The sequence below is a fragment of the Mixophyes fleayi genome, chromosome 7 (genome assembly GCF_038048845.1).
Source record: "Mixophyes fleayi isolate aMixFle1 chromosome 7, aMixFle1.hap1, whole genome shotgun sequence".
Lineage (NCBI taxonomy): Eukaryota > Metazoa > Chordata > Amphibia > Anura > Limnodynastidae > Mixophyes > Mixophyes fleayi.
Window position 1 is genome coordinate 95560296 of NC_134408.1, and position 18664 is coordinate 95578959.

General features: G+C 37.8%; 1 protein-coding gene across 1 annotated transcript in view; it reads right to left on the minus strand.

Moving 5' to 3' along the window:
* Window positions 1-925: 925 nt before the first annotated feature.
* LOC142097911 (alpha-aspartyl dipeptidase) overlaps window positions 926-18664 on the minus strand; it is a 72774-nt gene continuing 55035 nt past the window's right edge. Inside the window, exons 2-9 of the mRNA XM_075180154.1 lie at window positions 15616-15760; window positions 12871-12959; window positions 9135-9209; window positions 5606-5685; window positions 5029-5202; window positions 4432-4491; window positions 2925-3007; window positions 926-1794 (exon numbers count right to left, since the gene is read on the minus strand). Coding sequence (XP_075036255.1) covers window positions 1734-1794; window positions 2925-3007; window positions 4432-4491; window positions 5029-5202; window positions 5606-5685; window positions 9135-9209; window positions 12871-12959; window positions 15616-15719 — 726 coding nt within the window. The 5' untranslated portion in view covers window positions 15720-15760 and the 3' untranslated portion in view covers window positions 926-1733. The remainder of the gene's footprint in view (window positions 1795-2924; window positions 3008-4431; window positions 4492-5028; window positions 5203-5605; window positions 5686-9134; window positions 9210-12870; window positions 12960-15615; window positions 15761-18664) is intronic.

The window sequence follows — 18664 nt, forward strand, 5'->3', positions numbered from 1 at the left end:
GTACATGGCCTAATCTGTGTGGAGTTTGCATGTTCTCCCCGTGTTTGCGTGAGTTTCCTCCGGGTGCTCCGGTTTCCTCCCACACTCCAAAAACATACTAGTAGGTTAATTGGCTGCAATAAAAAAAATAAAAATTGACCCTAGTCTGTGTGTGTCTGTCTGTGTTTGTGTATGTTAGGGAATTTAGACTGTAAGCTCCAATGGAGCAGGGACTGATGTGAGTGAGTTCTCTGTACAGCGCTGCGTATTCAGTGGCGCTATATAAATAAATGGTGATGATGAACCCATGGTAGCAGTGTCCCCCGAGTGGATTGAGAGAAAGAGATTTAACATAATTACATAAATCTTTGTTTTATTTTCCCTATCACAAATTTCCATATTCCAAACGCTCCTGAATTTATGCTTCTTCCCCTCCTGGTGCAAGATGTCACAAAACATCTCTATAAATTAATTAGGCATATTTGAAACTCTGCTAACTGCTTAAAGAACCAGGCCCCCTCCCCCACATATGCCATAGTGAACAGCAGAATTTGGCACACCTACTCCATGGAGTACATGACCAGTGTAATCAGAGACATTGAAAAATCCTCCTCTGCAATTTGGAAGCCCTGGCTCAACCATTTCAATCTTCCCTCGTAGCCCAATACAAGTTTTCACAGTGTGCTGGCCCTGTTCTTACTCTTGTGAGCTATTTCACTCACGACTCAGCCATCTGAGTCCCTCCACTCTTACTCTCTCTACCTCCCTTCTATTACTTCATCCAAAATGGTGTATGTGCACTATACAATATACACTTTGTATTACAGTAACATTATTATTTTACTACTGAGTGTAATATTATGACAGAAAAATACATTGTAAAAGATAAAATCAGGGAAACTGAATTGTTGAAATGCTTAAAAAAAAAAAAGCAGGAATCATGAAATAAGTGTAAAATGGAAGTTTAATTATTACACTCTTTGATATCATGGTCTAACACTACACAGGACACGGATTCTCCCATAAAGAAATGAGAATTTTCAGTTCAGTTCACAAGCTGATGAGTTCCCATATCTGCTAAGCAGGCTGCAGTTGTTCTGTATTCACCCTGGTTAATGAGTTTTATTCACATATGGGGCAGTTCACATGTGGACAACTGAGGAGGAAATAAAAGACAAAATAACAGAGAAGATGGTAGATGGAGATTCATTGGTAGAAGTCTAGGACTGGCCTTGTTCGTGACTGCCCAACCCACCGTATCCACAAGATTTATTTGCACCTCTTCTTTCAAAAGGACAGGGGTAGGGAGATTTCTAAGAAAATTCAATCATAGATAACCGGCGTCACAAGGCACAGTCACCTATTACAATGCTGGCCACACAAATATGCACACCAAACAAAGGGTAAATGTGCGCAAGGTATAATGACCGGTAGTGAGTATGGGGGACACATGGTACCTTAAATGGCTGAACAGAAGGACACATGGTAACAGGACAGGCATAGAAGGGGCTCTCCCCAGATTGCTATGGATATATAGACTACAATGACAGATACAACTAAGACTAAGAATGTGGGACCTGGGTGCACAGGGAGTGGTAAGGAGGACAGATAAGAAATGGTCATGGAGGAGGTATGTGTGATGTATATAATTTGTGTATAACACCAATTCTACACCACAGCCTTTACACCACTCATAAAAGAATATCACACACTTCTTAAGAGAAGCCATCCATTTATTGTCACATTTATGCTCATCACTGTTGCAAGAGGAAACTGAAGTCTTGGCCAGGTTCATGCTCTGATGGGGATTTACCTCTGCACAAGGAAACAAAAGGGCAGATTGTTTAGTTCTCTAAAACAACTAATATGTTTTAATGCAATAACAGAGACCTGTATATGCTACCTAAAAATGGGTTCTACAGGTTTCCATATCACCAGTGTAAAATATAGAAGTATAATTTTCTGCATACAAAATAGAACAGACTCCCCACAAGTAGCAATATTGCCCACATTTACTTAACATGAAGATTTGCTTAGGTGGTATCAGAGAGGTGATTTTGCATGCATCGTTTTAATACTGGAATGGAAATGCTGGGGTATTGTCAACCGAGATCTCCAGATATAGAAAGGCTGCATACCACTTTTCTATAGTGTGGGCGGCTTTTGTCTCACAGAACTCCAGTGTTTTCCATTAAGTAAAATAGATAGGAAAAATGTCAGAAAAGCTTCTGAACAATACGTTCAAAAGTGCACGTCTGACACCACGTTAAGTATTCGAAGCACATACTGTATCCTAGATCACGATTACTGTGACATCCATCCTAATATACTGTATAATCCCGTGGCATATTGACAAAGCAGTGACTGTGAAATATGCATTGTGGGTTAGGATGCTGAACCACAACATACATTATGCTTTTTTATAGTACTGATTTATTAAATATATATTGATGATAAATTATTTGACCCCTATTACTACAGGTTAGGTATTTTTAGGCCTTCATGATTTAGTCATACGGTTGAATTGTTATTTATTGATCATTGACTATGGGATTGCTATAATTTATTTTATATCTTGATCAATTATAATCATTAATAATTATCTGATTTAGTCATTGGTATTTTGCAAAGTGATACTAATTTATTGGAATTCTTATCTGGTTTCAGCAGGCCCTGAATCAGGATATTGAAAAATGATTTAATTACTGCATAGTTTTCTTTTTTTTTGTGTGTGTGTTTTTTCAATCTATGATGTATAAATTAAATAAAAAATTGAATTTATTTACCTTTTGGCTGAGTAGTATCATTGACTCTAATGTATTCTTTAGTTTAAATATTGCTTGTCTTAGTCAGCACCCATCACTACTAAATTGATATTTAGGAGGTTGTATAGTCTATTCATTTTCATGGAGCAACCGATTTTTGATTAAATATACAGTATATACCTTGAAAAAAGTCGGGCTTTAGTTATACCAAGAAGTGTTGCCTTAGTTCCCTCCACTAAAAGCATACATCCCTCTCGTAGACCCTGCAAATGTGAAGTAGTAGGTTAAAATAAAGAAAGAAATCAAATAAATAATTTACTATACGGTTACTAAATTTGTATTAACCGCCAATAGACATGTCATAAGATCCTTAATACATCTACAAGGAATTCTGGAGGAAAAGTACATAGCTTTCAATATGAGTCTAAGGAGTCGTTCCAGTTAATGGAAATGGCATATGTAATGAAACTTAACTGTGCACCAATCATCAGAACTGACTACACTATAGGTATTTTATATTTGACTTCATTATATATTCCTATATACGTAAAATGTATGTACAATGGATAATACAAATTAAAGTCCAATTACTCTCACGTTTATGACAATATGTAATGTTCACTAACCTACTCCTTAGTGCCTGTATATGGCGAGACTTCATTTTAAGTGGCAGGAGAATAAAGTCATAATTTACTATATTTATTCTAATTATTGTTTATGGGTGATTACAATTAACTGCTTCCAGCCACGAAGAAGAGAGGGCACTAGAAGCCAACAAATATATAGTAAGAAGTTCCCTGGTTTAGTAATGAAAAGTTATAGAACTATGTGGCACATTTAGATCACACCGTAAACTAAGTACACACACTTTGAAGTTAGGTGACATAGGTATACCCATATGGTATTTTTGGAAAAAAGAACAAAACACTGCTTTCTATAACATGCAGATGTGGTCAGATCCATGAGGTGGTAAAGTGTGCTATAAGAGTGCATACATTTAGGACAATTATTTTCTGTTTGGAGAAGGATGACTCCAGTTTAAAAGTAGATTAGTACACGCAGTGAAAAACATGTAATTGGCAGAGCCACTCTGGATAGTTGCATGCCCCCTAACTGTCCTTACATCAGTGGTCAAAAGGGTTGTTGCTTACAGGATTATGGGTGTGGCCATGGATAAATGGAGCATAGTCTGGCAGATCACAGGCATTGTCCTTTTTTTAGTTTTACATGTTGGAAGAATCCAATCATAGACTTCCAGGATATCTGTACACATTTATTGGGAATGGACCCTATTTTACTGTTAGATGTAATGATAAAACAACAAAACAAGTTCCTTGGAATGAGATTTTTTGAGAAAATAACCAGGTGAAATCTGAGGACAGGTTGTTTAGGTAAACAGTGGAGATTTGGATGCCACAGTTAGTTTTTGTACAAGTGCTTGCTAGTGTTGCTGAAATGATTTCCCTGCATACTATGCCACTAATGCTTTGTTTTCTATAGTTGTAGCGGTCATAACTGCACATATACAAACTAATTGAGAAGTAATTTAAACATGTATACACGTTAAATCAGGGCACATTCAATAAACTGGAAATTACAGAATACTGAAATATGTGATACCCAAATTCAATTTAACCAAAACCATGTAACCAAGAAAACAATAAATAATTTAACCATTATTACTTACAAGGACAGGAGGAGTATCTGGTTCAAGATGGTACTGAAATATCCTTTGTTCTCGGGTCTCCTGAACAAACAAAAATTATGATCAATCGCTATAGCTCTTTTGGAGATAATATATTAACATGATCGCAGTAAATAAAATTAACATTTACATAAATACACTGTCATTCTTAATCTTTCAGGCTGCCCTTAATTAATAATAGTTTAAAGAAGAAGTAAAACCACTATTGGACATACATCAAGGCAAGTATATTACTGAAGAAATGCTCTGAAACATGTGGTCATGTAGCAAGACAGGTAGGCATTAAGAAAAGTAGCAATGCTTCTGCTGTGGCTTGCTCTGTATTTATCCTATAAAAAGCTCTGCATTTATTAATAAGGTCCAACTACTCCATATATAATCCTGCTCACATGGGACAGATTTTCTACTGTGGTAAATATGTACATAACCTGATAACTCTAGTAATGACTGGGACTTTTTTTTCTCCTTATTCAGCTGGGGGACAAGTTTTTAGCCCCTGGGGATACCCTATGGAATTTTTTTTTAACTTAAACCCTATGAAAGCATTCCACAAACCATTGGAGAAGTGAACTAGCATACCCCCATGTGTTTGCTGTTAGTATCTGGCTCCACGTAGTGAGGGTTTATGTTGAACGGTACCAGCCCAAGCGCTTGTAGAGAGGGTGGATACACAATTGGCATGTCATTGGTGGTGTTGATGCTAACTGTAGCCACATTGGTGCCCGCACTGGAACCTATGTAAGGGATCCCATTCTGAAAACACAAATAGGAGGCCATGGTAATCATTGAAAAATCCAATATTTTACAAAAACATGTTAGCACCTCTTTCTCTTAGTGCAATGTGTTAACTGCTCAAACTTACTTCCCCCTGTGTCTGCTTGCATTGGATGACCTGGGCACACTACTACAACAACTATATAAAGCAAAGTATTATCTATAAAGTGCCCACATTTATAATAGTACATCTTTAGCTATAAAACTTATTACCTTGGGCACCGAACATAACTCATCCCTGCCCCCTTAATTGAATACTTCCCTTAATGTCCCCTGCATCTCATTGTCTTACACCATTGTAATGCATCCCTTTAGCACAGTTTCCATCAGGGATGTAATGACTATGCATAAAATATTCATGCCCTCCAGGAACACACATTACCTCAATCACTTTTTTCCTGATGACCGAAATCAAACCATTATCATACAAATCTTTTAAAAGCTGGAATGTGTTACCACCGCCTGTAATTACGATACAAAAAGGCTGTTTAGTACTCACAGAGTGGCCTATTATAGACCCCAAAACATTCACCTTGTGACATTCACAGATATAGCATATTGTATTTCAAATATGTAAGAGTAAATGTATCAAGCTGAGAGTTTTCTGGCAGGTTTGAAAAGTGGAGATGTTGCCTATAGATTCTAGCTATCATTTTGTAGAATGTACTAAATAAATGATAGCTAGAATCTGATTGGTTTTTCAAACCCGCTGGAAAACTCTCAGCTTGATACATTTATGTCTGTAATAAGCAATTTCTGGCAGCTTATTTGCCATGCATGCCTCTGAGCAGCTGGGCAGGTAAGCAATCAGATCATGTAATCGCACTGCAGCAAATCACTCCAACGGGGGCTAGGCTCACTAGGAGCTTCCTGATGGGCTCCCTGCACTTTTAGGTTTGTCTTCCAATATCTTCCACTAGGGCTTCTGACCTTGTCCTTCAATGTGTGTAACAAAATGTGAAACATTTACAGATTTGCAAATGTTGGCAACAGATGTCTTCTATGAATAAAGGTATTTTAATTTAGAGCATTTAACATGGAAACATGTAAATCCTGTTCATGTCCAAGGCAAATATCTGCAAGATTACACATTACATAAGAGTACAGTGTAGAATTATACAAATATTGTATCACTGTATTTATTTAGTGTATTGGATATTTCCAGTATATTTTTAAAATGTAATATAGAGTTAGTAAGGTTGAAAAAAAGAGATACATGTATGAAAGGTTAAATTCAAAGAACATTAAAACTGCAATGATTTAGAGGAAGGAAAAAGAAATTCACAGTTTTACAGGTGCCCACTTAGTCTCATGGGGAGGTGGTGGGAAGATGGGTCCAACTAAATATTATATACTAATTATATTACTGTTTCTTGTAAAAAAAAAAAAAAAAGGTAATGAATCCATGTTTAAATTCTGTTAATTTGCCATTACCACTTCATGTCATAAGGGATTCCACAGATTAACCACCCTTACAGTAAAGAAGCCCACTCTATGCTCATGGTTAAAGAGTGTTTCCTCTATTCGCAATTGATGACGCTTTCTCCTCCATATGGTGCTTGGTATGTAAAGTTTGTTAGACACATTTTTGTATTGGCCTTACTTTTTTCCACAATAAACAAGCCTTGTTTATCCAATCTCTCTTAATAATGTAATCTTTCCATTGTCTTTATTAATGGGGTTGCCTGCCACTGTACCCGCTCAAACTCTCCTATGTCCTCCTTATAGTGAGGTGCCCAAAACTGTACCCCATATTCAACATGTGTCCTAACTAGTGACTCATACAATGCTAATACTAGGCTTCATCCCCCTTTTTATGCATCTCAGGATTTTATTATCCTTTGCAGCTGCTGCCTGGCATTGTGAGCTGCTACTCAGCTTCAGGACAACCAGTATCTCTGAGTCATTTTCCATCTGAGTGCTCCCATATTGTATTTCCTTTAAGGTTAAGTAGCATAGTTATTAGCACAGCTTAGAGTCAGAACCCTCCATATAGCTACATTAAATGTCAACTGTCATGTCACAGTTCAGTCTTACTCTTCATTAATAACACTACAAAACTACCACCAGTTCTGTAGGTTCATATTTTTCTCCTAGACCTAGATCTCTACAGACTTATGTGGAACAATATGCTGTGGTTTTTTAACGTTTGTACATCATCTGCTACAACTCTCATCTTCTCCTAATCTGAACCTCACCTCATCTCATTGTAACTTGTTCTTCTCCTGTAAACTATGTATGCTAACAAGAGGGTGTTATCTATTGTTATAACCAGTGTTAGACTGCTGATCAGTGAAACATATTTTAGGGCACCATTTGTGCATGAGTAAGACCAGTAGCTGACCAGTAAGCACAGATGTAGCTAATTTATAGTTTTCCTAACTATATCTTAGCATTCACTTTAAGTGGAGATGCGTTGTTTTTTTTCTACACTTGTGTTGGGAAATGCACAGTTAAACAAACAAGGAACAACCTGTATGCCTGCCAATAACTCCACATGCTGCAGCCTGCCACTAAATGTCTTATTTTACTATCCTGGACATTGTAACTAGGTAATTAAATGATTATTTTTTCTCTTTATTCCCCTGCCTCACTCTCACCCCTACAGCTGCTCAATTCCGGCTCTCTCTGACCCCTATACTTTCACTTGGTATTCTGCTTTCCACAAACTCTCTCACCTCCACCTTTCTGACTATTCACTGCTCTCCTGCCACTAATTTCACCTCCCTCACTATTTTCCCAATGCCTTTGTATTTACTACTACTAACTCTATCAATATTGTGCTGAATTGTGTTTGCCATTGTACTGCTCTATCAAAACATTGCTGTGCCAAAATATTACAATGTCATAGTATTACCTTTTACGTTGTTTTACCACTTTTATTACATTGCTGCTGTCATACCTTACTTGCCACCATCTGTCTTCTGCACTACTTAGGCCCAGACACCACCATGACCTCCCCACCTTCTAGGCCTCAGCACCATCAAGACCATTGCCCAAATAGGCCTCTGCACTATCCAGGACTCTGTACAACCTAGTCCACTGCACCACCATGGCTCCATCTAGGCCCTTACAGCCTGCCATGAGAATCTTGCAGATCTCTGCGTCATTGTAAATCTCACAATGTCTATTGCCCCAATTTCTACATTTATGCTTCATTAGTCCCTCCCTTTAGAATGTAAGCTCTCATGGACAGGGGTCCTTTACCTTAAATATCTCATGTCTGTACACTATGTCTCATTTTTACCCACTTCTCTCCTCTTCAATGTCCCCATTTTATCTTCTGCTGAATTGTTTTTGTATTATTAATTGCATCAATGCATTTATTATTCTGCTTATCTGAACCATTTGTTCTTATCTGTATGTACTTATGTAATTTTGTTTTATGTTCTAACCTCCTATGTATGGCGCTGCAGAGACCTTGTGGCGCCTTATCAATAAAAGATAATAATAATACAAATATATCACATTAATTGCACTACCAAAATCAGTTTGAAACAACTTATATGCTATGCATGACTAGTCCTACATGAAACCAGGCTAATGCTGTGTAATCAAGTAATTTTCTACAATATATTTCAGAACTGTATCCCTTGGAAACCTTTAAAAACGTACTCATGATAGAGGTCAGGCTTACAGATCTAATATTTCCTGCCTACTGTAAGAATATTTGACATTCAGAAGGAAATGTTTGTTCTTAGGAAACCTCTAGCTCTTCAGCTGTTGACTAGCAATTCCCAGCATGTTTCTTTCAGTAGATATAAAATATAAAGTAAAAATCCAATGCACATGTCACAATTTTTGAAAATAATGAATGTTTAAGAGACATTTCAAATTGTTAAATTGTGAGAATTGGCAAACCTGGATAACTTTATATTTATATTGCTTAATTTTATACTAAATAGCATTACCAATAAAAATGGCCTCTGACTTCTGTACTGCATCTACAGGATCAGCAGCTTCATGTATGCTGTCTAAGCCATAACCTGAAAAAAATACAGTATTTGGTGATTTGTAACAATGTGCGAATTATGGCAACACAGCTTTGCTTTATTTCATGATACATCTTTGGGGAGATATAATAATGGAAAAGAGGAACAATTTCAGAATATTAGATAACTGGTGATCCACCTGACCCAATTGGTTTTCTGGGGGTAAATGTATTAACCTCAGGATTCGTCAGGGTTATTGGAGGCTCTTCTTGTCCCTGCCAGCAAGGTTTTGTCCATAGTCACCACACTGCCTTGCTTGAGCTAAAAGAGCATCTCCAGACCACAGCAGCAACACAGAACTCGTCTTACTCATTAGACAGCAGCTGGCACTAAATCAAACAGTTTGCCAAAGTGCACCAATCAACCATGTGAACTAAGGCAAAAGAGGAAACATTCAAACACATGTTTTAATACCTTAGATAACACTTAGTTGCTGGGTTTTTGTTTTGTTTTTTACATTTATTTGTTGTTATTTTAAACATACAACAGTTTATTATAATTTTTTTAGGTAGTGGCTAATACCACTTTTGTAAATAGTGATAGTTAATGCCAAAAAATAGTTAATCATAAAATAATAAAATGATAAGGAGTAAATATATGAACAGTATAGAATGAATTCAATTCCAGACCATGGCCTTATCTGTGTGGAGTTTGTATGTTCTCCCCGTGTTTGCGTGGGTTTCCTCCAGGTGCTCCGGTTTCCTCTCACACTCCAAAAAGCATACTAGTAGGTAAATTGGCTACTATCAAAATTGACCTTAGTCTCTCTCTGTCTATCTGTGTGTGTATGTTAGGGAATTTAGACTGTAAGCTCCAACGTGGCAGGGACTGATATTAATGAGTTCTCTTTACAGCGCTGCGGAATCAGTGGCGCTATATAAATAAATGGTGATGGTGATGAATAGTGTTCAAAAATCATCAAAGAGATATAGAAATATATTATGTGCATAGAGAGGTCTATGTCATGTAATAGTAGGAGGGCAAGGGTAAATGAGGAGAAGTGGAAATTAATATGGTACAGACGGAATGGCTTACTTGTAGAAGTGTAATGGGTGGTGTAGCTGAGAAGAAGAAATATGATTAGTTAAGTTTGATATGGTAGTGGATGGAGAAAGGGTGAGACAGGTGATAGACAATATGGGAAAACCAGGCTGTGGAAAGGAAGAAAATGTAAAATAATATGTATTCTTCGATAGTGTGAATAAAGGAATGGTTAAATAAAGATAAGATAAATAAAACTAGTAAATTATTTCAAAACAATGTATAAGTACAGCAATGATTGTCACGTTTCAAGTACGGAGGTAGCCACTGACTGGTATTGACACAACAAGACTGAGAGATGCAGTCTAACGCACCCTTGGTTTTCACCAGGGACCCCCGCAAAGAAGGTATGGGCTTGGCTGCGTGAGGTGCACAGGTCGCGGTTCTCCCAGGTAGTCATCAGTGCAATGGAGTGTACACAGGATGCGAGGCAAAATAAAAAGGGGAATCCAGAAGAATGGTCAGAAAAGCAGAGGTCAGGAACTAGCGGACAAAAGGTACCAAATCACAAAGACAAAGGGGAAGTCAAGGAACAAGCTGAAGGTCAAGAATAATAGCAATAAACAGGAACAGGGAGAAGGACTCTGGAACGCTGGAGACTGGTGAACCAATACTCTGGCAATGTGCCAGTGGAAGTGGAATCCTTATATATCAGGAAATGGACCCTGATTGAGGAGAGGAATTTCGGTGGTCAGAGTACATCTGACCGCCAACCTAGCCACGGAGAGGGCGTCCCAATAATTCCGAGAGAGATAAGCCACAGTTTTCTTGATACCTGCATGGCCGACAAATTTAGAACTGTGAGCCCATTTCAGGATTTGAGGGCGAAGGTGGACATCAACGAAGGAACAACCCACAGGAGGAGACTTGATTGTGGATTGAGTCAGTGCCATAATCTGAACAAGATTGATGATAGGTTTGGCTCTAAGGGAATTTGCATCAGTAGGATCGAAGGATTGAGAGTGGGCATCAGCTCTGAAATTCTTGGAGCCTGGCCGAAAGGTCAAATTAACCTGAAATCTGATGAAGAATAGTGACCAAATGGGCTTGCCTGGAGTTTAAACATTGGACGGATTAGAGATAAGTAAGGATTTTATAATCCGTGAACACTGTGACTGGAAAGCGGGCACTCTCTAGCAAATAACTCCTTTCTTCTAAAGCAACTTAACACCAAGCCTGCCAGACCTACTATTTCTATTTCAGCAATGACAATTAGCAATGGAGCTCTCCTGAATGTCACAGGAGACTTTGAAGAACACTGCTACCCCTCCTCTTTCTTTTCTACCTATGACGTTGCCCAACCGCACTAGAGACTGCCAAGAACTGTGCTAACCCTTCTGTGTCCCTCTGTGAAATGGCGCTGGATCGCCGTTTGAGGGCGGTACTTATAGAATCCAAAAGTCATGAGATCTGAGATCCGACCACGTAACAATGACGTTTTGCCTCATTTTCAATTCCAAGGGCGCACGAAAGTACCGAGTCGGCTCGCCTCTGTACTCAGATCTGCTAAGTTCGGGTGTGTTCGGTTCTTGGGGAACTGAGCCTGAGCATCTCTAATTATTATTATTATTGAACAAATATAACTAGTTCTTTTATTTACTCTATACACCTACACATTCCTTTACACTTATACTCACCAATCCATCACCTCTGCAACATATCCATCCCCACATCTACCTATCTACCCTCATCCTCCTACTATTTACATCACATAAATCTCAGTCTATATTCCTTTTTTATCTTATCTCTCTGATCATTATTTTTTTCTTTCTTAAAATTCAACATTATTCTTTTTCTATTATTCATACATGTACTCACTTTCTCTCACCATCATTTTATTATTCTATGAACTTTTGTTATGATCAACTATCACTATGTATTATAGCTATAATAATATTTTTACCATTCATACAATCCCGATCCTCTATCATGTACGACCATCAGACCCTGAAGTCTTATGCCACACCACTCTGTACATACACATGTAAGACGTCCAAAGCCAGATGACACCCAGTGTTCCACAGCAACGAATGGCTAACAATAACTTTTTTCTAGTTTAAATAGGTGGAGGACACTGTGTATGTATGCCAAGCACATAGGTGAACCTATCTACCATGCCTAACATAAGTCTACAGATGCATCTGTTACTACTGCAAGTACTATATCAATGACAAAATGCTGAGCTTCAGCCATTGATGAAAATATCTGCAACATACTAATGAATTGTGACAACATAATATAACAACAAATACAATGAAAGCATACTAAAATGCCTGATAAATGTGTCTCTTCTCTTTTTACTAGTATGCAGTAACAGTAATAACAAATAGGTAATGCAATACTTAATGCAAACACGGTGGTAAAATATAACGAATTAAAAAATTATTTATGAAAAAAACAGCATTATACATAAGTAGTTTGGGATGTACTTTGATAATGAAACTGATTGTAAAGTTTTTGTATAGCAGACATAATCATTTGGAACACATTTCCTGTTTTTCACAGTTAGCACAGAATATGTGACAACTCGTGATTTGTCATAGGATTGCCAGCTAATTTCACACCCAAAAACAAGTGGCTGGATTCATGCTGTGATTAGAAAGCTTCAACTTACCCAAGCTTTCAAACTTCTGTCTTGCAGTTTTAGCATAGGAATCTCTGTCATGGAGAGCATAAGGGATGAAAAGGACTCGTTTCACTTTTCTGGAAAGAGATAAAACTGGGTCGTACAGGGTTTCACAAATGATAAATGATAAAAAAAACAGATGAAGCTAAAAAGCCACATTGATTTTTTTGTTTATAATTTACCGTTTCACAGACTGTTATATGGCAGAAGATAGATGGAGATATGATAAATTCTGCAGTAATAGAAACTCTATAATGGAAAATTTAGAATAAACATGAGGGGTCTGATTCATTAAGGATCTTAACTTAAGAAACTTCTTATTTTAGTCTCCTTGACAAAACCATGTTACAATGCAAGGGGTGCAAATTAGTATTCTGTTTTGCACATAAGTTAAATACTGACTGTTTTTTCATGTAGTACACAAATACTTGATAGCTTATTTGTACACTGAAATTTAAAGTTGATATCTGTGTGCTACATGAAAAAACAGTCAGTATTTAACTTATGTGCAAAACAGAATACTAATTTGCACCCTTGCATTATAACATGGTTTTGTCCAGAAGACTGAAATAAGGAGTTTCTTAAGTTAAGTTAAGTTTAATGAATCAGGCCCGAGGTTCTTACCGCACATTTTGATCAAACTGTGGATGCCCATCTACCACGTCAAGATAACCTAACACTAAGAATTTATAATTTTACAATATGGCACTTACTTCATTTAGTGCTTCTAAACTACAAGGAGTATTGGTAGGAACCAGACTGCTTTGATTAAAAACACACACACACACACACATATATATATATATATATCTGCTTAAAGAGAGCGCCTACATCTTGGATTTTATATATATATATATATATATATATATATATATATATATATATAAGTTTTGAGAATGACTCATATATTATTTTTCACAAAGTCTGCTGCTCAGGTTTTATGATGGCAATTTGCATATACTCCAGAATGTCATGAAGAGTGATTAGATGAGATGCAATTATTTTCAAAGTCCTTCTTTGCCATGACAGTGAACTTTATCCCAAAAACAAAATTTCCACTACATTTCAGCCCTGCCACAAAAGAACCAGTTGACATCAGGTCAGTGATTCTCTCGTGAACACAGATGAGAGTGCTGATATGGACAAGGCTGGAGATCACTCTGTCATGCTGATTGAGTTAGAATAACAGGCTGGAAGCTTTAAAAGGAGGGTGGTGCTTGAAATCATTGTTCTTTCTCTGTTAAACATGGTTAACTGCAAGGAAACATGTGCAGTCATCATTGCTTTGCACAAAAAGGGCTTCATAGGCAAGGATATTGCTGCTAGTAAGATTGCACCGAAATCAACCATTTATCGGATCATCAAGAACTTCAAGGAGAGAAGTTCAATAGTTGTGAAGAAGGCTTCAGGGTGCCCGAGAACATCCGCCAGGATTGTCTTCTAAAGTGCATTCAGCTGTGGGATGGGGGCACCACCAGTGCAGAGCTTGCTCAGGAATGGCAGCAGGCAAGTGTGAGTACATCTGCACGCTCAGTGAGGCGAAGACTTTTGGAGGATGGCCTGGTATCAAGAAGGCCAGCGAAGAAGCCACTTCACTCCCGGAAAAACATCAGGGACAGACTGATATTCTGCAAAAGGTACAGGAATTGGACTGTTGAGGACTGGGGTAAAGTCATTATCTCTGATGAATCCCCTTTCAGATTGTTTGGGGCATCTGGAAAAACACTTGTCCGGAGAAGAAAAGGTGAACGCTACCATCATTTTACTTAATGTCATGCCAAGAGTAAAGCATCCTGAGACCATTCATGTGTGGGACTGCTTCTCAGCCAAGTGAGTGGACTCACTCACAATTTTCCTAAGAACACAGCCATGATTATAGAATGGTACCTAAACACCCTCCAAGAGCAACTTGTCACCGAAGAACAGTTTGGTGAAGAACAATGCCTTTTCCAGCATGATGGAGCACCTTGCCATAAGGCAACAGTGATAACTAAGTGGAATCAAAACATTGCAATTTTGGGTCCATGGACAGAAAATTCCCCAGGCCTTAAATCCATTGGGAACTCTGATCAATCCTCAAGAGGCAGGTGGACAAACAAAAACCCACAAATTCTGACAAACTCCAAGTACTGATTAGGCAAGAATGGACGGCCATCAGTCAGTATGTGGCCCAGAAGTTGATTGACAGCATGCCAGGGCGAATTGCAGACGTCTTCAAAAACAAGGGTCAACACTGCAAATATTGACTCTTTACATAAACTTCATGTAATTGGCAATAAAAGCCTTTGACACTTATGAAATACTTGTAATTTTACCTAAGTATACCATAGCAACATCTGACAAAAAGATCTAAAAACATTGAAGCAGCAAATTTTGTGAAAATCAATACTTGTGTCATTCTCAAAACTTTTGGCCATGACTGTACACACACACACACACACACACACACACACACACACACACACACACGCTGCACAGAAACATTACAATAACAAGGATATGCATTATACAGTATATGTCCCTGTTATAAATGCCTGACCTTGCTAACCAAGACTGCATTAACACTATAGAACACTTTTATAAAAGCTTCAGAACAGCACAGTGTCCTGTGGTAACAAAGATGCACAAAACCAGAAAATCAGTCTAGTTATTAATTGTACAAATTACAGAACTAAACCAACAATCAGTAAGAAGGCAGTCAAAAAGCAGCAGTTAGTTACTTAGTCCACTTACGCCCCCAAGAACTTTTGAATATGGTCTTGGCAGTGTTCCAAATATCCCCCTCCGTGAAGAGTTGAGTTGGAAACAAGCAACAGATGTCTTTTCGGCGTCATCATTGATTATTGTTCTCAGCCAGGAAAGTTGCAGAGAATATAAGCTGCAGAGAAAAAAAGTTATAGAGCAAAAGATGTGTGACACGTCATAGAATAGCTGAGATCTGCAAATCCTGTCTTCTGCACTGAAAGAACAAAGTATTTTTCTGCACTTTATTGCACTTTTTTTTTTTAGCATGGATAATGCTGACCTAAGTACAAAGATATGTTTCACAGTCTAAAGGTTAACAATTGTTTTGCTTTTAAAAAGGAGATGGTTAAACAATAAAGTAATTTAAAACTATAGATAGGGAAAGAAAAGTAGTTCATAAATAATTTTTGCCATTGATACACACACTATATTTCTTTTTCATTTTTCATGTCACACATGGGGGTAAATGTATGAACCTCCGGAATCTTCAACTCCGGCGAGTTCAGCGTCTTTAGCGCTTAAATTTAAAGCTTTAAATTTAAGCGCTGAAGACGCTGAACTCGCCGGAGTTGAAGAATCCGGAGGTTCATACATTTACCCCCTGGTGTGTTCTAAGTGGACCTCTGTGCAACAACCATCATGGTATGTTTGATTAATATGATTATAGTCATCATACTTTCAGAACTTCTCCTTTACATCTGGTAGCAAATAATGTGTTTTCACTAAATATTTTTTCAATTTAAAATGAAACATACTATGTTTATAAATAGGGAAAACATTTACTTGATTTTTATATAGATCTTCATAAAGACCATAAGCATGCAAAAATAATTTTAAAAATCCCATGATTCTGTCCTTTTATTTTCACACATATATTGAAACTGCAGAATGTGACCATAACATTTCTCCTGAAACATCTTCATATAACATTTATAGGGACACCAAATACGTGTATTTGTATAGGTATTCACCTTATATGTGTAGCGATTACCGGGCATATTGAAAATAAAGGTTAAGCTCAATTGCCATCCCATCGCTCATAATTGTATTACATGACATGTGTTACTGCATACAATGTATTTATTTCAAAGTGTGGTATTTTATATTCTTAAATGTCATAAGGTGGGTTATTTAGCTACCTTTGATTCTCCAGCATTTTTCAGAAAAAGGCTACCTTCACCTGGACTTATCAGGACATTCAATCACCAAGAGGCAAAAAGAGAAGTGGTGCCAGCTGCTGGCTAAATACTTCTTTCGCTATCGGTTGGCCAAAAAGACACTCATGGGTTGATTCAGAGATGGGACATGGACTTAAGGGAGTTATCATTTATGGCCACCCAAATGGGTGTCATTTGTTCTTCTTCAACTTTACTGGGAATTGCTATTTGAGAACATTCCCAACGAGGCCACACCACTGAGAGAATGGGACCGGGCTTAGAAGAGCGAGCCCAGGTACTGTCCCCTGTTCTACATTTTACTTTGGACACAGTTACTAGGGGTCACGACTTCTTTTGGACTGTCCCACAATAACGCTTGTTGGAGATCAACATCTCCGTGGGCTGTGCTTGTTTGTGGACCAGTAAAATGCAGGAGGACAGTGAGCCTGGTCCCTGACCAGCTGGCACAGTAATGGAAATATGAAGAGTGATAAATGTTAACTCGTGCACAGGTTAGGTAAGCTAGGGTATCAATGTGATCGTAAAGGTGGTGTCTTGAAGCTTGGATCACAAACGGAAAGAGTGGGCACACATTGATAAACATATATACATATAACAAACAGATTTATTCATAGGACTATAGCTACATTTGGGTATAGGACTTTTTTCGTATACGTTATAATACTGTTGTTTTGAGTTAGCCAAATGTGGCTCCTTTTTTTCACGCACACTGGCAGAAGATACAGTGTTAGTTGCTGACTATTTCTTGGATCTCAAAAACAGAGTGTGAAAACATCAGGACTTAAGCATTCTTAAAGGTACTGTGTCCGCTTTTATGGAACAACTGTGGAACACTACAGTTGGAACCGTGTCCTCAGATTTATCGTTGTAAATAAGAAACTTATCCATTTCACAGTGTTTAAAACCGGACAACTCAGTAGAGAGTGAGCAACTTTAAGTTGGATAAGAATTATTAATACCTTCATTACCTTGTACTTATCCACATTATATACCATATGCAATGACACCATTGAATATGTACTATTTATCTCCATGTTGCACTAGAGTATCTGCCCTAGTACACATTATGACTGTCTGTATACATGTAGTATGTGTTTTCATTCCCCATAGCATGTCTCTGCTGACCCCCATATTGTGTTTGAATATCAGCCTTAAAATTGGTAATATGTGAGATTGTGTTATGCTATCTATTACACTGTAGATGAGGTATTCATGTTAGTTGTATGCTAGTTTACTATTGTTTACTTATGCCAAAAGAGTCTATGTGTATTCTAGATCTGTAGAAACAATACATCAATAATTATATTATCAGGTAAACCAGACTATTGTTTAACGGAAGCTATCTTTGTTTACCTAAACCACAGGAGATCTAGCTAGGGGCAGTGCCCCACCCTCTCTGTTCCAAATCTAGCCAGTCAAGTGTTATGTTTAAAGCACAATAGCCAACATTACATTATGATGTAACCATGTATATAGATTGTAAATATTCTGTCCTGTTATTTACATTGCTATTTAACCACATGTTACAGGCTAACAGTGAGAAATTGTAAGATTGTGCTTTTAGTTACATCTGTAAGCAAACTAGATAGGGTTTAGGAGTGTATTCACAAGCCAGACAGGGTGGCTTTCTATGTCTTAAGATCCTAAGACAAAGAAGAAAGCAAAGCACACCAATACAGCCTTAGGTTATTCTGTGGGTATAAGAAGGAGCAGTTTAGTGTTCAAAGGGTATTAACAAAGATCAAGCACGACTAGGAAGTAATGGTTCCAGCCAGCTGACTGAGGACGGAGATCGGGAGAAGGACTGCAAGGACCCTTGCTCCCCTTCCTTTGGATAAGTTACCCCAGGTCTTGTGAAT